Below are 26,539 nucleotides of genomic sequence, written 5' to 3'. Positions count from 1 at the left end.
TACATTGCTTCAAAATTAATAAACAAGGAGAGGGGTTATAATAACCTTTAGGGAAGTCGGAAAAAAACTCAAATTTAATAAATGTTATATTCAACTATATTATCTTAACTTTTTTTTTCTAAAAAATCATTTACGTTTTTCATAATTTATATAATTTTTTTACTTGGAAAAAATCTTGTATGTCTGTAATGGAATGAACATTTGTATAATACTATTAACTTTCGAAAATTATCCAATACTTTAAAAATAAAAAAAACAAGCAAAACAAAAAAATCTTTATTGGGCAAAATTTTAACAAAACTGTTAAAACTTTACTGGGCAAAGTTTTAGTTCTATACCTTAAATTACCATATTAAACACTTACCTTGACTAAACACTAATGATGAATGAAACAAAACAGATAAAAAGATAATCTGCGTTAAACTAGCCATTGTAACCTAAAAAAAAAAGAGTTCTTATTATATAAACTTCTAAAAGTTACAAAATTATATTAGTTTTGATATAAAAGCTATATAAAAAGACCATGTTAACTAATAAATAATAATGAAAAACTTTAAAGTTTGTAATATTAATGAAAACTTTAAGCTAATTTGAAATTTTTTTGTACTTGATAAAAAAAAACCTGAACAATTATTACTTATTTTTTAAGTTATTACAATATTGAGTGTTTTTATTGAGGATAAATTTTTTGATGTTAGTAATGAAATTCTAATTTATAACTGCTATTCATTTTCCCTTATTTTTAACAGTAGGTTAGGAGTAGAAAAAAATACAACCTATCTAGTTTTCTTTTTCTTTAACTCTTTTTGCTACATATATGTATATTTATATGCGTGTGAACTTTGATGGACGTAAGTTTGTAATTTATGCACGTATGCACTCTGTGTATGTACACGTGTACGTGTATAGGTGTACGTATGTATATGTGTACGTGTATAAACAAATATATTTACTTATGTGAGTTTATTTACATGCATATATATCTGTACAAGAGTGCATGTGTACACAGCATGTGTACATATACACACAAGTCATGTGTGTATATGTTTTAGAGTGACTGAATACTTAAATGTAGTTAAAGCCTTTTTTTAATAGCATTGTAGTTAAAGCCTCTTTTTAATAGCAACTGAAGGCATAAAAGTTTTTATTTATTATACTTTGAAATTATATCCCTATGTGTTGTTATTGTTTTGGTATTATTACTATTTTTAAATCTACCATAATTTTGTTATTATAATTGTTGTTATTATTATTATTGTTATTATTACTATTGTTATTATTATTATTATTATTATTATTATTACAATAATTGCTTTATATTATCATAGGTCCTTTTACCTTATCAGTTTGTAAATGTTTGTAATTGTCCCTCATAATTGTATTAATATGCAGTTATTGCAGTAAAAATATATTGATTGATTGTGTTTTATTGTTTCTAGAAGATTTGCTTATGTATCTTAAGCTCAATTTTGTAATATTTAAAAAGATTCAAATAATTTATCATGGTTTAATGTCTTGACAAATAGTTTTGTTTTGAATTTGCTAGTTCTTTCTCAAAAAAAAGAAGTTAATTGCTTTTTGTTAAAAAAGTAACTAACTTCTTGTTTTTATTACGGAGTAATAACAATAAATATTATCTTATATTATCAATAATACAATATCAATGATAAAGTATATTATCTTATGTCATAAAAAACAAGAAAGAAAGTGGTTCTAAACCTCACTAACATTTCAAAATTTATAATTAAATTTTTTTTTTTTGTAAGATCAACTTGGCAGATTCTGCTTCATCGAGAACAATATTTTCATCAATATTGTACAATGATAACTAAACATATTTAATCAGTTTTAATTTAAGATCCAATTTTGTAGTCATTATTAGGTGGAGTTGTTGTGGCGTTTAAGAAAATTGCTCTGAAATAATCAAGATAAAAATGTATTAATATATTGAAGTTTTAATGGTGTCTGACTTTTAATACTTCCTCAATAAGATTTAAAATGTAAATTTTATAAAAGGAATAAAATGTTAGTTTTGTTTGTTATTAAAGCTTTTTTTTTTTAATAATACCTAATGAAAAAAATTTTTAAAAAATTTGGGGCTCTTGTGACAGGTTTTGGGGGAGCCTCGGATCTAGTAGTCACGGCACTGGGTATAATAGACTTTAATTATGTCAATCAAGTTGCTATATTAAAAAAATAAAAAATAATGATATTTTTTAATTATTTTGTCAGATTTCTTTTATATCAAAAGTTACTAGTGAACTGACAACATTTTTTAAAACTTAAACATGCATATTTATTTTATTTATTTTTTTATTTATATATTTATTCAACACTAAGTTTTTTTTTTTTAAATTTTCTTTCAATCATGATCATCTTTTCACCTTTTTTTCAAGAATGTCCTTTAAGATTATTATTTGTTCTTTTGAGTTCCAGCACGTTTTAGAATTGGAAGATCCATACCAGGAATTAGGTTTTTTAAGCCAGTGATTTTTTTTTTACTTTGCATTATTTTCTCTATATTTAGTTCATGACTATTTCACAAAACCTTGACACTATCTAAAAAAGGTTGTGAAGCTGTTTTGTTTTTAGCTGCCTCTTTACAATATCAATTATCATTTTAATCATCAGACAAATTTATCATTAGTTTATCATCAGGCGAATAAATAAGCTTAGCTTGTTTTCTTGTGTAATGATTGGTATCGTTGAGGAGTGACTTCGGTGCGTTTATTCCGACTATATCAAGCTTTTGTATAAATGTTTTTTTATGTTCACAAAGTTCAAGACCATAGGTTAGTGTTTGAATAGTTAAAGTTTTATATAACTGGACAATGGAGTTTGGATGAGCGAAAACGGATTCTTGATTGCATTAAAGTTTGGATTACTGCCTGGAAATTGGTTATTCAGCGATGAATGTTTAAACGGGTAAGTGAGGCAAAAGGTGAACTTTTTGTATCCCATGGAAAACTTAGATGGCTAAGTTTATCGTGAAGTTTTATTTGTTGGTAGTATATAAATTAATTGTAAATAAAGTTTGTCAGTACAAGGGCGGATCCATAGAAGAGCAATGGGGGAGATTGTCCCTCCTCAGATATTTTTGAAATAATTTTTGTTTGGAAATTTATACATTTAACTAGGCATGTTGTTTGAAAATAAAAGTAAATTTTAGAGGCTGTCTAAAAGCGTTAAAAAATTTTTTTATAATTTTGTGTGGTGCCAAAAAAATCGGACTGTTGGGATATCAATATGACGTAATTTCTTAGTTACATAGATTAAAGCAGTGTAAGACTAATATTCTGAAAAAACAAACTATAAAGTTTTTATGATTTAAACCTAAAAACTCTCCGCCACCATCTTTCTTTAACCCCCCTTTCAAATATAGCATCATCTGCTCAATGTTTCCCAATTTGTGGTGCAAAACCCACTGAAATAAACAATTGATGAAGTGAAAAAAAAGAAGGCTGTATCTTCTGGTTTTCAATATGAACTTTCAATACCTGGTGCCTGGATAAGGAAAGTGGCGCAGTGGTAGTGCACTTGTCTCAGAAACAAAGAATCCGTGGTTCAATCATACCTCTAGGCAAGTTTTGCGACATCAGTTAGAAAGAAGGGGTGAACTTCTTATTAAATGTTTATTCACGGTACTCTGTGATAAGACCGTAAGGACTTCTTGGGTTTTAGGGGCACCTAAATACAATATATATATATATATATATATATATGTATATATATATATATATATATATATATATATATATATATATATATATATATATATATATATATATATATATATATATATATATATATATATATATATATATATATATATATATATATATATAATGTTGGGTGAACAGACGCGTTTTTTATTGGGTTAAGTTGTTGCTTTTTTGAGTTAAATTTTGTTTGCTTTTTTGTTTGTTTTTTTGAACATAAATACTTAAAACATAGTTAGTCAGAAAGAAAGTGAAGTTTCTGCAATCTCTAGGAAATATAGCTAAACGTATTGAGTTAGTCAAAAAAAAGCAAAAGTGCTTAAATACAACTATCGAGGCCCAGGGGCTTTAACAGGGAATTTTTTGGGTAAGTCGAAAAAACTATGCCTCCCTTCCCCCTCCCAATGTTTTTTAGTTTTGACCGGATTGAGTGTACTTTATGTTAAAATAAAAACTAAAATGCAGAGGGGACATTAAATATGTATTTGATCAAATACATATATAATGTCCATTCTACATTTTAATTTTTATTTTATCATAAAGTACACTCAAATTCAATTCAATTGAATTGGCAATTTTATACATTTAGCATTTGAGTTGGCAAGTTTTGAAGTATAGTTGGTAAATATCAAGGACCTTTTTTTGTCTCTAGTTGGAAAAACACATATGACAACCCATCACCCCCACCCCACCCCCTCACCCACCCCCTTTCCCTCCACATGAGAGACCTCTTCGTGAAGACCCTGCTTATAATTTTACTAAAATGGTCATTAAAGCTCAAAATATGAATTTTGCAACCTAGTAAAATTATTTTTTGAAAATACTTAGTTGTCCTTATAAATAATATATTCAAGTTATAATTTTTATATAAGATTTTGATTGTAAGATTTTGCTGTGTAAATTTATTAATATAATTTTATAAATAACTTTTAATTATAAATAAATTTATAAATACTTACCAAAAGTCAAAAAACTTATTGCAATAACTGTACAATGCTAAATAACGCTTTTACAAAGATCACCTTATTATCAAAGAAAACCAATGAACAAATACTACCGTGATCGGGGGTGACTATGAACAGCGGGGTGAAAATGAACACCAGTACTAGTTTTACTAAATGATGAAGTAGCACATAAAATATAGCCAAAAATTGAAATTTTTTTACTCACTTGCCTTAAAAATAATCTGTTGAAGATAATTTTCGGCTGCCCTCAAAATTATCTTTTCCCGCCTTTTCTCTATCGCATATAAACATTGCAAGTTACGTGGTTAAGGCAATTAACTCACTTATCAAGGAATATCTTAAGAACCCCACATCTAAACGCCATTAAAGTTGGCTCGCATCACGTTCAGGTACATAATGTTTTAATAAAATAATAATTTAAGGTATAGCTTGCCTGTATCCGGTTAAAAGCTCATTTTAAAATGATATTTTTTTTAATACGAAATTAGGCTTTTCTTTGTAAACTTTAGGAACTATGCCTCAAAATTACAAAAGAAAGGAAAACAGTCGTGGTTATAAAACAAGCTACACAAAAAAAGACATAGAAACAGCTGTAATTAAAGTAAAAAACCATGGATTTACCATAAGGAAGGCTTCAAAAATGTACAATATTCTATTAGGAACATTACATAAAAAAGTAAAGCTTGGAGATCAAGTTCCTAAAAAGCATGGCGGACAAACCAGACTTGATAGTAAAATTGAAAATTTATTTGTCCAAACAATTATTCATATGACTGACTGGAGAGTACCATTTGATTCGTTGAACATAAGACTTTTAGTCAAATCTTATTGTGATAAAGTGAAGATAAATGACGCTCGATTCAAAAATAATATGCCTGGGGTAGATTGGGTTCAGTCTTTCATGAAGAGACATTGTTTAACAAATAGGGTTGCAGACAATGTGAAACATAGTAGAGCCGTGGTAAACGAAGAAACCCTTAACAAATATTTTGATAATTTGTACCTAGAGTTAAAGGATATACCTCCAGAAAATATTTACAACTATGATGAGACCAATATAACAGATAATCCAGGGTCCAAATCCGTTATTGTTCGTCGTGGCCATGGAAACCGTGTTGAAAAAAACAAGAATATTCAAAGCAGTCGACCAGTTTAATGTTTTCTGGCAATGCTGTCGGAGAGTTTTTGCCGCCCATGGTTGTTTATAAAGCAAAGAATCTTTACCAGGGTTGGACTCAAGGTGGACCACCTGGAACTGTTTATGACATCACTCCTAATGGGTGGTTTGGTAGTAGAACATTTACTAAATGGTTTATGGAAATATACTTACCTGTTGCTATTTCAAAAGCCGGAACAGCATTGTTAATTGGGGATAATCTTGGTTCTCATTTTTCTCCTGAAGTTATTGAAGCCACGATTCAACATAACATCAAGTTTATAACAATGCCCCCAAATGCAACTCATCTCTGTCAACCACTAGATGTTGCTGTATTTAGAGGATTAAAGCAGTCGTGGAGGAGTATTCTTTTGAAGTGGAGAGTAGAAAGTCGTATCAAAGGAGCAATCCCAAAGGAACACCTACCTACGCTTTTAAATAAATTGAATAACACTTTGCGGCCAGAAGCTTTGATTAGCGGATTTCGAGCAACGGGGATCTACCCAATGGACAAAACAGAGGTTATAAAAAGCCTTCCAGGAAAATATAAAGATCCTGGTGGTAAAGACACCGTAATGATTCTTAACGAATCTGTTTTAGATATTTTAAAAAATAATTTAGGATTAGGCGCAAATCCACCTGCAAAACGCAAACCACGTGGTCCAAAGGTGGAACCAGGTAAAAGAATTCATTGTTTAGAAAAGTCAATGGCATCAAGTTCAACAGAGCTTAACAACAACACAAATAGTAATTGGTACTGTGCTTTATGTAAGAAAAAGTGGGTAGAGTTAAGCAATGATGTATGGATTCAATGCGATAATTGCAGTAAACCATATCACCTCCAGTGTTGTGGCCTCATTCATGATAAAGATTATTTTTATGAGCTCATGATTGAAAATATCAACTTTGTATGCAGCATGTGTGAATCATTTGAGAAATTGAAGGATAGTGGCAGTTGATGTGCTATTTTATGTAGGATAGCTTTGTAAATATTGTGATACATGTAAATATATTAAAGAAACTAGGTTTTAAAAGTAGTATGTTAATTTTTTAACATGAACTGAATTTTAAAAAAAATTGTTCTATTTACAATAAACTTTCTGTTATCTGTTTGATCTTTAACAGTACTTTCCCCCATTGTATTATTGTAATATAGCCTTAATTTAGGATATGAAAACGATGTGTAGTGTTCAAAGTCACCCCAAATCGGCTGTTCATTTTCACCCCGTTTCGGAAATACGTATATACTCGTGTAAAACCAGAAAACTAAGGCATTTACTTCATAGTGTTGATCAGGCTTACAACTTTTACAGAAAGCTGAAAAGTATAATGTTCTGTTGCAAAAAAATGGTAGTGGTTAGGCAAACAGTTTTCTTCCATGATGCAAAAATGTTCAAAAAGCGTTCATTGTCACCCCCATTCACGGTAGTTTTAATCGATGCAATTATAATAGGTATGCGGAAATCGCATTTTACAGAACCAATAAATCTACAGCTGAAGTTTGGTTTTGGATAGAGAGACTGTTCCAAACTTTTGGATTTACTTTTTAGAATTTTGTATTAACATAGAAATGTTTTAAAAACTGGAATGATTAGGCTTTAATAATATGTCTATATTTGATAATATAATGAACTTTATAATTTTTATTGACGCTGAAAATATTGTTGCATTGCAAGTATTCCCCAAACATAGCAGAAATGTAAGGTTATTTTCTATAAATTATAGATAATAACCTTACATTTCTGCTATATATATATATATATATATATATATATATATATATATATATATATATATATATATATATATATATATATATATATATATATATATATTTATATATATATATATATATATATTTATATATATATATATATATATATATATATATATATATATATATATATATATATATATATATATATATATATATATATATATATATATATATATATATATATGTAAATTATGTTAGTGTATTTTACAAATAGAGTGCTCAATGTTCTTAAAGAACAGAGCAATAATAAATTAGTAAAAAACACTTATCTAACTTTTTCTTCTACTTGAAGAGAGACTCTTCCTGATGATCCAGCAATGATGAAACTTCAAGTAGAAGAAAAAGTTAGATAAGTGTTTTTTACTAATTTATATATATATATATATATATATATATATATATATATATATATATATATATATATATATATATATATATATATATATAAATATATATATATATATATATATATATATATATATATATATATATATATATATTCATATTATATATATATTCATACTATATATATATTCATACTATATATATATTCATACTATATATATATATATATATATATATATATATATATATATATATATATATATATATATATATATATATATATATGTATGTATATATATGTATATATACATACTTACATACTTACATACATACATACACAGGTTTTAATTTTTCTGCATCGTATTATTGACCTTTTTTCTTAAGAATATTAAATATATAAAAAAAATTAATTCAAGAAGTTTCAATATTTCCAAGTTTCTTCACTTGAAGCAAATGATTGTTTATAGAGGTTTTCTATTATTGGTTTTTTATTTACTTATTTATTACAAATCTTGCATTAAGTACATTTCAAAATAATGCTAGATATTTTATGATGGAGGATTTCATTTCACTGTTCAATGCTAGCAGTACTTGCTGAGCAGACAGGCTTTATAATTTTATCAATTTGATTTATTTATGAATTTTTATCTGGAAAAAAAAATTTTCAATTACTTTTTATTATTTTTTTTTATTTTTATTAAATGCTTATAATATTTTGTCAATAATTAATTAGAACTACCTTAAATATATAACATCTAACACTTAATTAAAAAGATTCTATCAATTTATTTATAAATTTAGTTTAAGTTCTTGAAAGAAATATGTTTTCTTTACACTTTGCTCAATTATTTTAAAACATCTAATTTAAATATGGCTAATAGTAGAGTAGAATATAATTAGATTATTATGTTTTACTCTTTTTTATTTGCTTACTCTGTATTTTAGATAAGTTTAAGAAAGAAAACTTAAAGATCAATCTAAAAATAAAAGTTCAAATTTTATTATTTTAAGCATCATTTTTATACACTCCTTTGATTCTTATTTATGTCTGCTAGTTTAAAAAGTGAAGTTATTAGGTTAGGAAAAAAATCAGACTGGGCGAGAACTCAATAGGTAAAATATGCATCACATAGCAAATTTAGTTGTTATTTTATTTCTTTAGTTCTAATTTGGTGCTCTACCAACTATCATGTTTACTTTGTCTACTGTTAAAATATGGTATAACTTAGTAAACTTTAATTATTTAAAATTTGCTAAAGTTGATCATTAGCTAATAGTTTAAAAAAAAATTAGTTTGTCGCAATCAAGGTAAGAATAATTTCTGATCAATCAAGGTAAGAATAATTCTATTTTCTGATCAAATTACAAAATTTGATTGCACTGATAGCTATTATATTTTTGTTACTTTGTGTAATAGCTAAATGTCTTTTCTTACAGATTTTGACTATTTTTAACTATGATCTAGAAAAAGCATCAGCAACAGGTAAATTGGTTTGTAGTGTATATTTAATGTTTTTACTTCTTTTATAATGTCTTAATTTATTATTACTATTTTGTTTCATTTTAGACATCTTACAATGCTTTTTCAGCTTATTGCAGATCAAATTGAGAGCCCACATCTCATAAGGCACATAAAGAGTGAGCTTAAATTTAGGGCAAAAGCTCCGCCCTCTCCCTTTTTATTTTTTTTTTAATATACAGTATTGATCCTGTAGAAAGTAAAGTATGAGGAGAAAGAGTGGTATACATATATGAATATACATACATATATTATATATATATATATATATATATATATATATATATATATATATATATATATATATATATATACGAAGCTTATTTGTCGGCAAATTAGACAAATTGGAGTCGGCAAAATGGGATCTATAGTCGGCAAATGTCGGAAAACGAAGACTTTTATTTTTTTTGGAGATAAGTTTGTCGTCAAAAATAATTTTTTTGGCTTTAGTCGGCAAAAAAATAGATACTTCACCACCCCCACCCCCATCCCGCCCTGCTTCCTCTTTATTAAAATCTCTTTGGTACGGCGCTGATATCAATATTATAGTCTAAATTAAATTACTTAATACTTGATAAAACCATAGTCATAGTATTTAACTAGTCTGGAAACGCGTGCCGTTTTCTTATAACTATTAAGTTCCTCTCTATACTAGTGCTCAGGTCACTTTAGAGTGCATCAAATTGTAAACATTGTATTTCGCTATAGTTAAATTGCATATATTTTGGGATAAATATTGAAATGGCAAGAGCAAATTGTGTTTGTTTTGGTTATTCAGTTTCAATTTATTATTTTGGATAGCATATATATTTAGTATTCCGAAAAAAATTATAAATATAGCATAAAATAAAGACATCAACTGTAGGAAAATGTAGTTACGTTACACACTTTGTAGTGGTAAGAATATGCATATATAAACCATATAGCTTATATCATACTAGCATATAAGTTATATGCTCTATGAAAATATGTTATAGATGCAAACATTTCATCGACTGTATAACAAGATGGATGTATATGGGTATAAATGCTTAGTATCATATGTTAAAAGTATATTTATTTAAAATGTTAGCTAATAGAGCACTATATTCTATCTAAAGTTTACTTAGCTGGATTAGTTGATAATTTATATATCATTCCTCGCATTATGTTGGTATCTTTTCTGGAAACAAGAAAAATTCAGATACAATTTTATCATTTCAGATGATTTAAAAGCACTAATTCCTGGAAAACACTCTAAAATATAAGAAATTTCTTAGAGTAGGATATGTGGTATACCCAAAAATAAAAAAAAAATAAAAAAAAAAAGTACAGTGTATTAAAAGAAAAATACAAAGTTCTATTTGAAAATCACAGTGCATTAAATTAAGTTACAGAATTCTATTTCAAATCTTGATTTAAGTTAAATTTAAGCTTTAGCTATGATTTATTATCTATTTTGTTGAATGCAGAAAAATAATATCTCAAAATCTCAATATCTTTAACTAAAATAAGATATTTCATGTTATAATCTAGTTTCAAAGAAAGTAGTAAACTAATTATCTAGTTTCAAAGTAAGCTGCAGTGTACAATGATATACTTAACTAATCTTGCTGACTTTCACAACTTGTGCCACTGCATGACAAACGTTTCTTTTAATTTAGAAAGCAATCAAAACTTGTAAACTAAACTTTTTGAAAATTATTTCTTGTAACTTGTGGTGATGTTTCTGTAAACCCCAAGTTGTTGAAAAGGCATTTTAAATGATTCGTTTATACCTAATCCACCACATTAAAATAAGACAACTTGCTATTGTCTTATTTAAATGTGATTTATCCAACTTAAAACATACGGAAAAAAAAGATATTTTTTAGGATGGTATGTTTATACGGTGTAATATTGCTTATATATTCTATGAAGACAGAGAATGTGGCTTTTTTATTTTACCTAAACTTACTTTTGAGCATACAAAGTTGACAAAATACTTATTAAGAAGTGTTAAACTTGCTGCCTAAGTAATAAGTTTTTGCTTTATTAAAAATTTTATTACATTATGGAATAGCTTATTTGAAAATTATTTTCGACACTAACAATCACTTAGTGCTTGCGAGGATAACCCATCATTAAATGACTTCGGCTTCAGTAATAACAAAATAAAAAACTAAAAAATATTCTTAGTAGCTGGAAATGTAATGTATTTAGCTACACAGGTAATATAAAGTGTTAGTAATATAGTACTAAGTCATGCAAAAAAAAAAGAAGATGTTATTAGATTAGTTCAAAACTAAAATTTTTTATATTTGTAAAATATATGTAAAATAGTAGTGTTTTCATTAATGTTTTAAAAATAAAAAGACAATTATATTATTTTTTATTATTCAATCTTGTATTGTTATTTTATTATAAATTTACTACACCATAAAACTATTAAATATACATGAAGTATTTATTTTACTACTCTAGGAGCTAATTATATACCAATAATATTAAAAAAAAATATGTGGCTATGAAAATAGCCGTTTTAGTAGGTTCAAATCATCTCACTTTCTCTTTAATGTTCTTGTTCCAAAATACAGGGTGATTTTTAATTGATGTTCTTTATATAACAATTTCAACACTATACCAGAAATCAATTAATCATTAAAAAAAGGAAATAAGCAAAACCATGACTAATTTAACTGCTTCGCAAGAAAAACAGATAAAAAAGATGATAGATAGCGCAATGAAAAAATTTCGAGGATGAAATAAAAAACTTAAAGTCTGAGGTTGCAGAATGTGTTAAAGAAAACAAGCAACTGAAAAGTAAAAGTGCAGAAATAGAAAAATCAAAGGAAATCAATTCTGATATAAAAGAAACTTTGTGGTCGAAAGTTGTATCAGGGGCTGCCAAAAAAAACGAATGACCAATTGTCACTTCTATTTGAAACCACAAAAGAACGTAAAGAGCAGGAACGCAAAGAATTAAATGTCATCATCTATGGATTACAAGCTGACAAAAATGACAAATTACAAGTAAATAACTTACTTAGTGCTATTGAATCCGATGGAACTAGAGTTAGATTTATTCGCCGCCTTAAATCTAAAGGAATCATTGATCCTTTGCTTATCGAGCTTGAAGATGTAAATAGCAAAAATTTGGTTCTTAAAGCATCAATTAAGTTAAGAAAAATCGAAGAATATGTAAATTTGTACATAGGTCGTGATCTAACAGCAAGTTAAAAATTCATTCTCAAAAAAAATTTGATAGAACGAAACGAAAAAAACGCGTCAAGAAGTGAAGAAGAAAAAATAAAGTTTCATTACGGTATTTGAAATGATAATCTTACTAGAATTTTCCACAAATAGCCACTAGCAACCACTAATTTAGAACCGTCATCAAAAATAACCTTAAAACAAATGATAAATAATGGCTGTACTCAAATAAAATCTAAACATATTCAAGATCAACCTTTCGACAAAAACACTTCTTACTTTGACTCGGATAAAGCCTCTATTTTTCTTAAAAGATTTAAATTATGCTTTTCTAATCAATTCTCAGTGTTTCATTTAAATATTTGTAGTATTACCAAAAACTTTGAAGAACTCAAAATCCTACTACTTAATCTAAACTTTACCTTTAGCTTAATTTGCTTAACGGAAAGCTGGATTTTAGACACATCATTTTATCAAAATTCTAATTTTATTTTGCCCAATTACAAAGCCATTAGCTTTGAACGTAAATCTTTGAAAACAGGTGGAGTAAACAGGTGTATATGTGTCTATGTGCTTGAAGAATTTACTTATAAAACTAGGTATGACCTGTCGTTTTCTGAGCCGGATTTCGAATCTTTCACTTTAGAAATTTATATCAAACCATCAAAAAATATTATCGTAACAACTTCATACCGACCATCAAACGGAAGTTTAAACAACTTTAAAAATCACTTAAATGACTATTTTGAAATCGCATGCAAAAAAAAGAAAGATAGCTCGTTTTTATTTGTTGGAGATTTTAACGTGGACTATCTCAAATATGGTGAAAATATTAAAATACAACAATTTTACAATCGCTTTAATGAGTTTGGAATGGTGCCTATAATAAAGAAACCAACAAGAATCACGCAAAACTGTTATTCTGCAATCGACAATATTTTCACAAACACTCTTTTCCATTCCACACTTAAATCAGGCATTATTCAAGGTGACGTAAGTGACCATTTTCCAGTCTTTGCAATTTTTAAAAAACCAAAAAATATACTAAAGAAAAATTCATTCTTAAAAAAAAGAATCTTTACCACCCAAGCAAAAAATATGTTTAAACTAGAGTTGTCTTCTATAAATTGGAACTTTGCATTTCTCGAGACATGCGCTACAACCTATTTCTAAATAAATTTCTTAATTTGTACGACAAGCATTTTTCTAACAAAACTAACCGAATTAAAACTAAAAGACTTCTCAACCCTTGGTTCTCAAAAAACCTTTTAAAGTGTTCAAAGCGAAAACAAAAGCTATATATACGTTTTATTAAATCAAAGAAAGATCGCGACAAGCACAATTACTTAAACCACAAACGTCTATATGAAAGAACCAAAAAAATAGCCCGAACTACATATTTCAAAAACAAGTTATTGAGCCTAAAAGGTAACGGGAAAAAAACATGGGATGCAATTAAAGAGATTCTCGGTAAACAAAAAATTCACAATAAAGTCTTACCAAGCGTGATTACCGTTGACGACACTCAGATCTCTGATGGTAAATCGGTAGCAATAAAATTTAATGAGTTGTTTGTAAACATAGGTTCAAACTTAGCCAGTAAAATTAAACACACTCCTGTTCATTTCTCGAACTATTATCAAAGTCTGATAAAAACTTAGAATTTAAAAAACTCACTAGTAAAGAACTTGAGGATTCGATGAAAAAACTCAATACTAATAAAGCAACAGGTTATGATTTTATTTCAGCAAGCATAATCAAAGATTGCTATGGACTTATTAAAGACGTTTTATTAGATGTTTTTGACAAATCGCCCAATACAGGTGTTTTTCCAGTTAAACTTAAAATTGAAATTATTACATCCATTTTTAAAACAGGAGATAAAAGTCTGGTTTCAAATTATCAACCTATTTCAGTGTTATTAGTTTTTTCTAAAATCCTCGAGCTTATCATGTATAATAGGCTATTTTCCTTTTTGGACGAAAACAATCTTCTTTATTGTAACCAATATGGTTTTCGATCAAATTACTCTACGGAGCATGAACTTATGCAACTAGTTGAAGTTATAAGTGGAGCATCTTCTTATAACAATTTCACTTTAGGTATATTTCTAGATTTGTCGAAAGCGTTCGATACCGTTAACCATCAAACTTTACTAGATAAAATAAAATATTATGGAATATGCCATACATACTATAAATGGTTTACCAGTTACTTAACTGATAGAAATCAGTTTATATCTCTAAATGACGGTTTTCAGACAAAAAAAATTAAAATATTATGTGGGGTTCCACAGGGCTCCATCTGAGGTCCTCCACTATTTCTAATATACGCCAACGATCTATATAAAGCATCAAATACTATGTCTACCATCATGTTTGCAGATGACACCACTTTATTTCATTCTCACAATAACATTATTTCTCTATTTCAAGTTGCATACAATGAACTAGAACAAATATCAATCTGGCTTAACGCGAACAGCCTACCTTTAAACACTGTAAAAACTAAGTTTTCCTTATTCCATTCTAAACAAAATTTTCAATATATTCCTAAATCCTTACCTATGCTATATATAAATAACATGGAAATTGAGCGCTCTTTCACAAATAAATTACTTGGTGTCTTAATAGATGAAAACTTATCCTGGAGAGATCATATTAAATATATTAGCAATAAAATCTCAAGAAATATTGATATTTTATATAAAACCCGTCAAATCTTAGACAAATCTACCCTAACTCAGCTGTATTTTGCATTTGTACATAGTTATTTATCGTATGGCAATATCGTTTGGGGTAGTACAAACAAATCTAAACTCAATTGTCTCCTCAAACAACAAAATCATGCAGCACGCATTATTTATTTTCAAAATCGCTTCACAAACGCTAAACCTCTAAGAAGTATGATTTTTTCTAACAATAAACTTTTACTGTCTTTTTTATTATCAAAGGTTACTGATGATAAGATTTTATCTTCTTCAGGTTCTCCAGTCTTGAAACTACTATATATGATAAAGTGTGTTTTGTATTTAGTATTTTTAAATATTTTATATGTCGGAAATCATCTTTAATTGTAAATAGTTGCTTGACAAAAATAAAAAAAATAAAATAAAATTTAGTTTTACTTTTTTAAATCTTGAAAGCTTTCAGCTTATCTTTTGCAATGTAAAATCTACGAACTTGTATATAAAGTGTTAGATGATCATGCATATTTAGCAGCTTGCAAATACAATAAACACTGCTCATGATACAACTTAGAAATGTTAAAACTAAAACCAATTGTAAAATTAAAGGTTTCAAACACATATCCACTAAATCATAATAAAACGTTTTGTTTAGTAATGTGGGATACATGCTTAAACTTTATAATATCATTGATAAAAGAAGTACCAGTCAGATAAACAAAGACAAGATTTGCTACTTCAAAACAAGAAAAAAAAGTACAATTTTGGGTAAGTTTTTAAGAAATTGCTTTTACAGAAAATATTTTGAAGAATCAGCAGTAAAATATTTCAGCATTTCCATCGAATGAATCTGTTACACTTTTACTAGGAACTAAGCTATAATGACTTCTTCTTGAAATACTTGAAATATTTATAGTTGGTTTTAAATTTTTAAATTCAGCTTATAGCAGAGGACTATTTATCTGAAGCAAGCTTTTCTACAATCTGGATTAAATAAATTTAAAACCTAATAGGAAAAAGAATAACCTTTGCTTTCTTTTATTCTTTACTAAATGTTTAACAGTAATATTGTCCTTGTGTTTGGCGTTGAGGTGACGAGTCACCTTGTGATATATATCGTTTCTTGCAAAACAAACACATAAATATTTTACACTTTGGTTAGAATAAATTAAATTAGGTAACTTAATGTTTGAACTAAAATTGTGGTCTGTCTCCAACAAATAGCAACTCAATGGCAACTAAAACAACATCGATTTTATTCAAGTTTTCAAAGTCTGCGCCATAAAATGTCATTTAAAAAATATTTGATGCACTATCAGTCCAGTCACCCTATAAAGTTCAAGTTGTTTTAAGAAATCTATAAAAACGGACCGCGTTTGACTATAAGAAAACCAAGGACACTTAAATAGATAGACGTTTAAGTCATTGTTTAAAAGCCAAGATATGCGCGTTGGCAATTGTTATAAATAACAATAGCCAAACAATAGGAAACATTTGCGTCACATGGAAATACTTTTATACGATTATACGTCGAAATGATAACTGTCTCATCTATCCAATAAAATAATGAAAATTATGTAAAGTAATGTAGGTAATATATTTTACTATTTTCTTAAAAAATATTCTATATATTCAATCACCCTTGTATAACTCCTGTATAACTATATTACAAAAAAGTCTTTCAATTGTATGACTATTCTAGAACTCTATTTGTAAAAAAAATTCAAATACCAAAAAATATCAAAACAAAGTTGTGAGGTAAAAAAGGATTACTTCAATGAATGAAGCTAAAAATAGAATTTCAGTAATTGGTGGCTCTTTTGATCTATAGCAATGCGTTAAACGTCCATTTATTTAAAGGTCCTTGATAAAACTAAAAATAGTTCCGAACGCACTTGGGAAATAATAAAAGAAATTAGTGACAAAACAAAAATCATGCTCAAATTAGTTACCCCAGACTATTAAAGCTGATAACAAAAGTATATATGAGCCTAGTACTATAGCTCATGAATCTAACAAGTTTTTTTATCAAAATTGGTCCAAAATTTGCAAATCAGATTTCAAGCACCAAATCCTAATTTTATTAGGATTTGGTGCTTGAAACAACTTATTTGACAATGTCAAGTTATATAGTTCATTTAAGGATGCCGATTACAGTCACAATCTTGCTGTTGCCACTTATAAAGTGTACCTCTGGTCAAAAAATGGCCGTTAAAAGTAGCCAATAATAAGTGCTTTACTCATAGAATAGCACCTACTTCATTTTGTAAAGATATAAACTACAACTATCAAATAGGTGGTTATAATTTAACCTGGTCTACAAACCCAAAAGATCTTGGTGTGACCATGAATTCTTACTTAAATTACAATAACCATATTTCAAATATCGTCCGCACATCAAACATTCGAGGGTATCTAATCTTTAAGTGTTTTAAAAGTCGTGATCCATGTGTTATCGTAAAAGCCTAGACTACTTATATAAGACTGATCTTAGAACATTGTTCTCCGGTTTGGTCGCCAAACCGCACTGAAATGAACAAAACAGTGGAAAGAGTGCAAAGACGTTTTACCAAGAGAATTGCTAACCTAAACAACTTTTCATATTTAAATAGACTTAGAATTTTTGGTTTAGAACTACTAGAAATTCGTCGCCTTAAGCGAGACATGATTACATGTTACTAAATTCTGAACAATTTAGTTTGCCTAATTAAATCAAATTTCTTTTTAATTAACTATATTTACACTCGAGAACATAATTTCAAATTAAGCAAACTAAAATGTAAATTCGATGTCCGTTAATACTCTTTTTCACTGAGGGTTGTTTATATTTAAAATACATTGCCGTCTGACGTCGTGAACGCCAAATATATCAAGAGCTTCAAAATTAAAATTAACTCTATCGACTTTGAAAAATACTGTTCCGGTCTTATATATAATTGTAATACATATATATATATATATATATATATATATATATATATATATATATATATATATATATATATATATATATATATATATATATATATATACATAAATATACATATATATATATATATATATAAATATATATATTGTAAGTTATCACGCAAATATGTATTATGTGATTGTAGAGCACGTTGTCAGAGTCCATCATATTTTATGACCTGCGTGTCCTTTAGAACGTGTATCACTGTTAATAATTTTTAATCTAATCTATTAATTATATTTGTACGAAAGTTTCCAAAAGTATTGGAATCTTTTATAAAGCCAGAATAAATTTAAATAAAAAAATTTTAACGCAACTCTATTACTCATTTGTTCACAGTTATATAAAGGATGCAATTAATTTATAGGGAGCACAAGCAAATATAATTTACAACTTCTTTACCGCCGTTAGAAACACGCGATCAGGTTAATTACTTTTGCAGATCGGTTTTCACATTCTAGAGAATATTTTATAAAAATGAGAATACTTAATATATACGAACTAAATGTATTTAACGTCTTACGTTTTATTTATATGTGGAAAAACGATTCATGTCCATTAGTTTATAAAGTTCTATTTATTTTGAGGCCCGTAAGCAAATACAATTTATGATAAAATAATTATATAAATAAACTGTTTTGTAAAAGAAGATTTAAACATTTTTGTATTTCATATCGTGCACCATATCTCTGGAATAGAATTGTTTTACCTCATTTTGATTTATCTATTACTTTTCCTGTTTTCAAGAACAAATTAAAAAACTTCAGTCTTTTGATTGAAAATACTTTCATATACTTTTGATTGTAACTAAATGTAATATAAAATAAAAGATTAGGGTACAATGTGTACCCTAATACATTTTATTATTATTTCTATTATTTTTGTATTTTAAGATTTGTTTTGTTTTCCTATTAAAGGTTTCGGCGATAAGACCATTATGATATTCTATCACATGCCTCTGTTAGAATTTATTTTCTGATTTTTAATGTTGTATTTCAATAATAATACAAAACTCTATTTTGGTTAAGAGTGCTCAATAATGAAGAAAGTAAACTACTTTCTAAATAGAGCGGTATATATATATATATATATATATATATATATATATATATATATATATATATATATATATATATATATATATATATATATATATATATATATATATATATATATATATATATATTTATTTACACAGAGAAAAAACAACTTTTCATGGAACTATAAGTCTCATGCCTTTACGGCAACCATCAGCCATGTACTATATCAAAAACAAACTAAAATACGTTAATAAAATTACAAAATCAGTGGAGCGGCATTTGACGTGTCTATGGAGACAAAACAAGAAAACAAAAATATCACAAAAGTATAACAAATATTACTTTGCTGTGTAACTAAATGGTACTTTATGTTTTTTATACCTTGCAATTAAAGTATTAGAAATGCGTAAAAGTTCTATCATATCAAATTAACAAGTTGGACAAGTCAAATTATCAAACGTGGACCGTTAATTGTAAAAAATACAATCAGTGATCATGGTTGATCAAAATGCTTAATCAATCATCAGTTTTTGAAACGCTTGTTTAAAACGTTAATATTGAGTCTTCGTTTTGTATAGTTAATTATGATACTTAAACCATTGTCTGTTAGTTATAGAAAACAATAGAACGTTCTCTGTAATTATTTTTGATTCTTTCTGGAAAATTGTTTTTTAAATGAAATTTAATAATATTAAAAATGGATCGTTTTACTGCATCCTATAAATATGTTGTAAGTTCGAAATATTTACCTGGTTATTTATCTTTAAATATTGCACCTCCACTTTTAAATATCGAAAATACAATCAAGCTTTCTGTAATGGTAAAATAACTATTAGCATAAGCAATCTCTTATTAACTGATTTTTATGAACTTGACTTGTTTTTGTATAAAAACCCGCAGCGAAAGTTCCTTCAAATAAGTGCATATAATAGATCATAAAATACATTAAGCCAGTTTATAAAGAGTTTTCTATATTACTCACCGGAAAAATATTTTTAAAATAGTTACGGAGATAATTAATTTTTCAGATTAATAAATAAAAGGAAAGTCAGTAAGTCAGTAAAATGTCTTTTACAAAACATACCAATAAGTACAATAGTAAAGTATTTTTTTACGCTGCTTTTAAATAAGAATAACTTTTAAAAAGTTATAGTGATCAACTATTTGCTGCCTCCCCTCCCTCCTTCCTGCATCAAAATGAAAGCTGGTAAAAGCTCTTGTTTTAACGATTCTTAAAGGCTAGAATTTTAGTTAATGTTTGTGTTAAATTATTATGTACTCTAAAAAAGTTCAGAGCGTCTCTACGTAAATTAACAATAATTTTTTTTTACCAAAAACAACATAAATAACGGAGTATTTATATAATATAAAAAATAGAGAGAAATATAAAGACTTATATAAGCATCCCAAAATCGTTTAATCATGGAAAAATTGTGTTGGACCGATAACTTATATTCAGGCATTACAGTTAAATCAATTGTTTCTTGTTATTTTATTGTTCAAATAAATTTGTCTACTAGTAGAAATATCCATAGAAATAAGTTGTTAAAAGATCTTTTTTTACTTACAAGACCCATTTACATTATATATCACATTTACAATATATCATTATATATAATCACATTTACATTAAATATAAAAGGTTTGTTGCACTAAGGTTAAAATATACCAGTTTTTTAAAGTTTCAATATTTTTTTTAGCTAGAGAAGGTTTTTTTTTTTTTTTAAACATCTTCGCTTCCAGCAAGGCTGCAAGCAGCCACTAATTAAAGTTGGAAGTTACTGAAAGAGAAAAGATGAAGATTGTAGGGCAAGATAACGATTGACGGACGACTTAAAAGATTGCAAATTATATGAATCAGGAAAGCAAAATGAAGGAAGCCACTTAATTGAATGACGGATAAAAGGATGACACTTAATTAAATGACGAGTAACACGAGAATGAATTATAGTAGATGGCACAAGAGACGCTAGCTTTTTAGAGCAGTGTCCATTATAGCATTTGTAGAAAAGAGAAAGAGAAGCAACATTACGACTATTACGACTAAGCAACATTACAAATTGAGAAATACAGGTCTCTCAACCATGCTAGTTTTTACAATATTAGTCCTTGTATTGGATAGGTGTAATTATTGTTACATTTATAATGTTAAACACTAGTTCTCTAATAAAAGAATTATTTTGTTATATAACAATTATCCATTGCTTAATTTCTCTTTAATTTTAATAGTGTTTTTTTAATGTATTAACCTCTTTATTTAACAGAGTTGCAACATCTCATTATTTGAATGCACAAGCGTATAAACTCCTTTGTTTCAACTGATTATGCGTTGCAATAACGTAACAAATCCTTTATTTTAACGGATTAATATCAACGGACTTCAATGCGTTAAAATTTGAATCCGTGAATTTAACCAAAAATCGTTGGAGCAATAACGACGGTTTGATCTGTTGCCTAATCCATTACATTCAGGTGATTTCTTTAGAGTGTAACAATGCAACACATACACTCACTTTCTTTAAAGGGAACAGAATGCATGATGTTGAAAGTCTGAGGGTTTATGATTTTTGTTCTCAAAAATTTTGTTTTTTCATTGTTTCAAGCTTTTTCAATTTTTTTTCATTTTGAATAACGGATTTTTACTAATTAAAATTTTTGGCAAAGTTTATATAAAACAATAACAACAACAAAAAAAGGAAACAATAATATAGATTATAAAATAGTTTACGTAAGTTGCATTAATCTTCAAGTCACTTTTAATCTTTATGACTCCTGCGAATAAAACTCGTCACAAGAAAAATACGTTACGAAGAAATAATAGTATATACGGCATAATATGATATAATATAATATAGCACAACAAATGACATACAATATGATATACAAATAAAAAAATAATAAAAAACTGTCTGATTGGCAACGTAGAATAAAATATTATACCTGCTGTGTATTTAAAGACATGTGAACTTAAGATAAAGATTTTTTTTTAATAAATGAATGATAATTTATATGAAAAAAGAAACTTTTTATTTAATAAAACAAGAAATTAAACATTTTCAAACCATATCTTTTCAAACTTTTATAGTTACACACAAAAATTCATACTTCAAAGTGTAAGTTCTTTCTTTAACCTTTACCAACTTTTCTAGTTTACTTTATCAACTTTTCTTAGTAGTTCGGTAGTATCAATTAAGACGTTTAAAGTTAAATGCCTTAAAATCTTAATCATGTCTTACTATATAATTAGTATTTATTATTATTATATAACTTAAGCTTTTCCTCGCGCTCTCCTGCGTGAAAAAGAACCGGAAATGGTCACTGAAAGTATATTATAATCCAATTTCGTGTAAGCAATTCGCTAAATACACAAAAATTGGCTTTAATAGCAATAAATACATGAAAACTTTATGGTATCTTTAAGCAAATTATTAGAAAGCATATTTTTTTTATTTTGGTTTTATTTCTTACAAATTTCACTTTTTTTTTTCCTTTTTTTTTTACGAGTTTATTTATTATTTAAAAACTGCGTTCAATGAATTGAATATTTGGTGAATGTTAAGTCTTAATTCATTCTTTCTTTATTTTTTTATCTAATTTAAAACGTTTCCAACTTAATTAGGGTAGATTAGTCTAACTTTGGTCAGCATTCCGAAAGTCAAATTTTCTTTTTATGGGAAACATTTTTTCACGGAATAAATACAAGACTTTGTTTTCTATAACAATATGAAAAAAAAGTGGTTTTATATAATATTTATTTTTTTAGGTTAATTTTACAAAAAACACTTTTTGACCGAATTTATATATTTTTTTAACTAAAGTACGTTATAATAAACGAGAAAGGAATAAAAATGGAGGAGAAAGCCAATTCAAATACGAAAACTAATAAAACTATATATATATATATATATATATATATATATATATATATATATATATATATATATATATATATATATATATATATATATATATATATATATATATATATGTATGTATATATATGTATATATGCATATATATATATATGTATATATATATATATGTATATATATATATATATGTATATATATATATATGTATATATATATATGTATATATATATACACAATTACTCATTATTGGAACAAGTTTATCTTTTTTAGAGCACAAAATTAGCGAGACCCTAATATGGGCTATGAAAATTATTATATACATAACCATATAGATTGTAAAACCTCAATCAAAACGAATTGTTTTCCCATTGAACCAATGATTCATGGAAATGGGGTTTGCACTTTTTACAGTAAAGTACTTTTTGCTGTTTATTTGGTATGCTTGCATCGTCTGCGTAATCTATGTTACGTTTTGTAGCTTTTTTTATTTTGTTTTTCATCCATTGCTCTAACTTTCTCTGTTGCTTCGGCCTCAGTTAAAGCTTCTCCTTCAATTCTTACATTGTTTCTTTTAGATTCATGGATATGTTTATCAGAGTCATTAATTTGTTGCAGAAATTTTTAAATTACAGATTTTAAACCAATTTTAATTGAAATGTGTTTTGTTGTAATATTTAACTGAAATATTCGACATTAGTGTTAAAAAAAGTAATTGTGAACGCTGTATACAGCGTTCATCAGCTTTGACTATATTATTGACTGTATACAGTCGATAATATAATATAGCTGATTGTGATGCTAGCTTTTATGCTGGGTGTTCAAATGTTTCTGTTATTTTTAATTTTAATAGACCAATATTAGATTTATTAAGAGGAAATAGCACTGTTTTTTCAAACGCTCTGACAGCATGTGTTTTGGTGAAACACTTGCCACTTGCATAAAAACTTTTAATAAACAAGGAAAATTAGCTTTATCAAATTTTTTCATTTTGTTGATTCATAATAAAATTTTAATACGTTTTTTCAGGTAAATTTAACTTGATTATATATTCCAATGTCCAGTAGCTGCAAAATGAGCAGGTAGGAAGAACAATCGAGCGTTATTTTTTTTTTTTTTACATATTTCAATAACTTTTAATGACACATGAGTGCTGCGATCATCTAATAAAAGAATGCGTTTTCCGCTAATCGCTTTAACTACTGGTATGAATAGTCGTTCTAACAACTTAATTGCGATTTTTCCATCCATGCTGTACAACCAGTACAACCAGTACAGTGTATACAAGATCTTGTATACACTGTACTGGTTGTACTGGTTGGATTATTTTTGCACCATGATTGCTATAACTATCTTTTTAATTTATAAACGACTAAAGGAGGTTAGTAGAAGCCTGATGCATTGGCGCAAATGTTTGGGTGTAATTAACTTTTTCATTGTTTTTTGAAAGTTTAAGAGCGCGGTTTGTACCTTTTCAACATAAAATTGAAAATTTTCCTTAGTCACCAATAAAACTACACTCATCCTAATTCCAAACATGTGAAGCTTTTAAGTTATCAATTTTGTCCTTATCGTAGTATTTCTTTTAATTGTTAAAATATTAATAATAATGGTGACTTTTTATTTTTTATTTATTAAACAAATATTTATACAGGATTAATATTTCAATAAAAACTGTTTAAATCATTATTTTTTGACATCAAGACACATGTCATTAACATGTGTCTTGATGTCAAAAATTGTATAAAAATAAAAGTTATGCGTAAATAATATAAATATTAAAATGAAAGTTTAAAAACTAACTTAGAGAGAAAAAACATTTTAACTCCTTTTCAAAAAGTTTTAAAAAAGTTCAAATAGTTTTCTTTTTTCCTTACTTCTTTTGGAAGATAAGTTTTTGATCCAATAAAACGAAATGATTTTTTGCCAAACTCTAGTTTAACTTTTGATATTTCCACCAAAAAGTTGTTATTTCGCGTGTTTTGTTTATTTTTTCTCAATTTAAAATAACTGTTAAAATTGCTACATAAATATTTTTCCCGACATATACAAACGGTTGTACAGGCTACAAATTTGTTTGTACAGGCTAGAAATCTGAACGATTGTACAGGATAGAATAGTTATATATAGAGATATATAATAAAGATAGTATAAAGAACAGTTATCTATTCTATATATAATAGATATATAGAACAGATAACACGTATTAAACAGATTGGTACATTGAATTTGAATGCACACTTTTTTAATATTATAATTTGCTCTTGATGATGCTTCAAAACACTTTCAACATCTTCTTGGCTGTATTTGTTGCCTGGCATTTTGTTAACAGTGATGGTTTTTTATTTTTATATCAGTTCTACTTCATTTCCAATAACTTTATGGATTACTGGAAATGAAGAAGAGTAACTTTGAGAGTTACTAGAAATGAGTTTGGTTACAATCACAATGTTCTATATATGCTCCAGTTTTGTTTCTTATCTTCAATAACGATCTTTCTGAAAAGCTTACATCTAAATTTGGCTAAAGTGGCTGGATAGCTCATTTAATTAGAATGTAAAACGAAAAGTTAAAACCGGTCTTTTCGTATAAACAACTCAGCGCTTGAGTAGTACATCGATACGCAAAAATATTAGTCAATAACGGGAGCTATTTTGGAACAGTCCTTATGACTATTTCTGGCTATTTGTAAGTCAACAATACCTTCTGATATAAGAGCTTTGTGTAGAAAAATATAGCATAAAATTTCAAATTAAAAAAAATAAAATTAATAAAAAAAAAAATTGTTAACAACTCAACTTTAAACAATTGTCTTGACAAAAAGTTTTCCTTTTTTGATTGCTTAGAACATGCAGCCGATCTTTACTCTGATTACTTTTCTGTAAAAGTTTGGGACTTGCAATGGTTTGTGGTTTTAACTCCGAAAGGCTCAATTATTTACTGCAAACAACTACAGTTACTTACCGATAATTCGAACCTCCGAGGGACCAAGGAAATAGTTCGATTGTTTGACTAAAGCAAATTCTCGTTTTGTCAAGCTTTGGCAGATTTAAGGCAATAGTTCAAATTAAGGTGATTTTTCTTTATTGAATGCTAAAGTATAAACATTAATATGCACCATAACACTAATAAAATTGTGAAAAACGTTTCAATGAAAGAAGTTACGTACTGTAATCACTCTGTACAGAGTAATTCCACGTCATAACAACCAATTTTTTTAAAAATGCAACCCTATGTCCTTGGATTTTCTTTATATTTTTACCATAGTTAGTACATTATAAAATAAGATAAATCCCTAAATTTCAAGGTCTAACTCCCAACGGT

The 26,539-nt window shown here is 27.1% G+C and overlaps 1 protein-coding gene across 2 annotated transcripts in view; it reads right to left on the bottom strand.

Moving 5' to 3' along the window:
* Positions 1-22,611, bottom strand: part of LOC136082291 (uncharacterized) — a 91,278-nt gene extending 68,667 nt beyond the window's left edge. The window contains exons 1-2 of one of the 2 annotated variants that reach the window (XM_065801051.1): positions 22,452-22,611; positions 365-437 (exon numbers count right to left, since the gene is read on the bottom strand). In XM_065801051.1, coding sequence (XP_065657123.1) covers positions 365-431 — 67 coding nt within the window. In that variant the 5' untranslated portion in view covers positions 432-437; positions 22,452-22,611. Of the gene's footprint in view, positions 1-364; positions 438-20,095; positions 20,327-22,451 lie in introns of those variants that run through there. The other variant, XM_065801050.1, reaches the window with a different exon arrangement.
* Positions 22,612-26,539: the final 3,928 nt, after the last annotated feature.

The sequence above is a fragment of the Hydra vulgaris genome, chromosome 07 (assembly GCF_038396675.1).
Source record: "Hydra vulgaris chromosome 07, alternate assembly HydraT2T_AEP".
NCBI lineage: Eukaryota > Metazoa > Cnidaria > Hydrozoa > Anthoathecata > Hydridae > Hydra > Hydra vulgaris.
The sequence above is the reverse complement of the archived record's forward strand: the minus strand, read 5'-3'. Positions and strand labels throughout refer to the sequence as shown.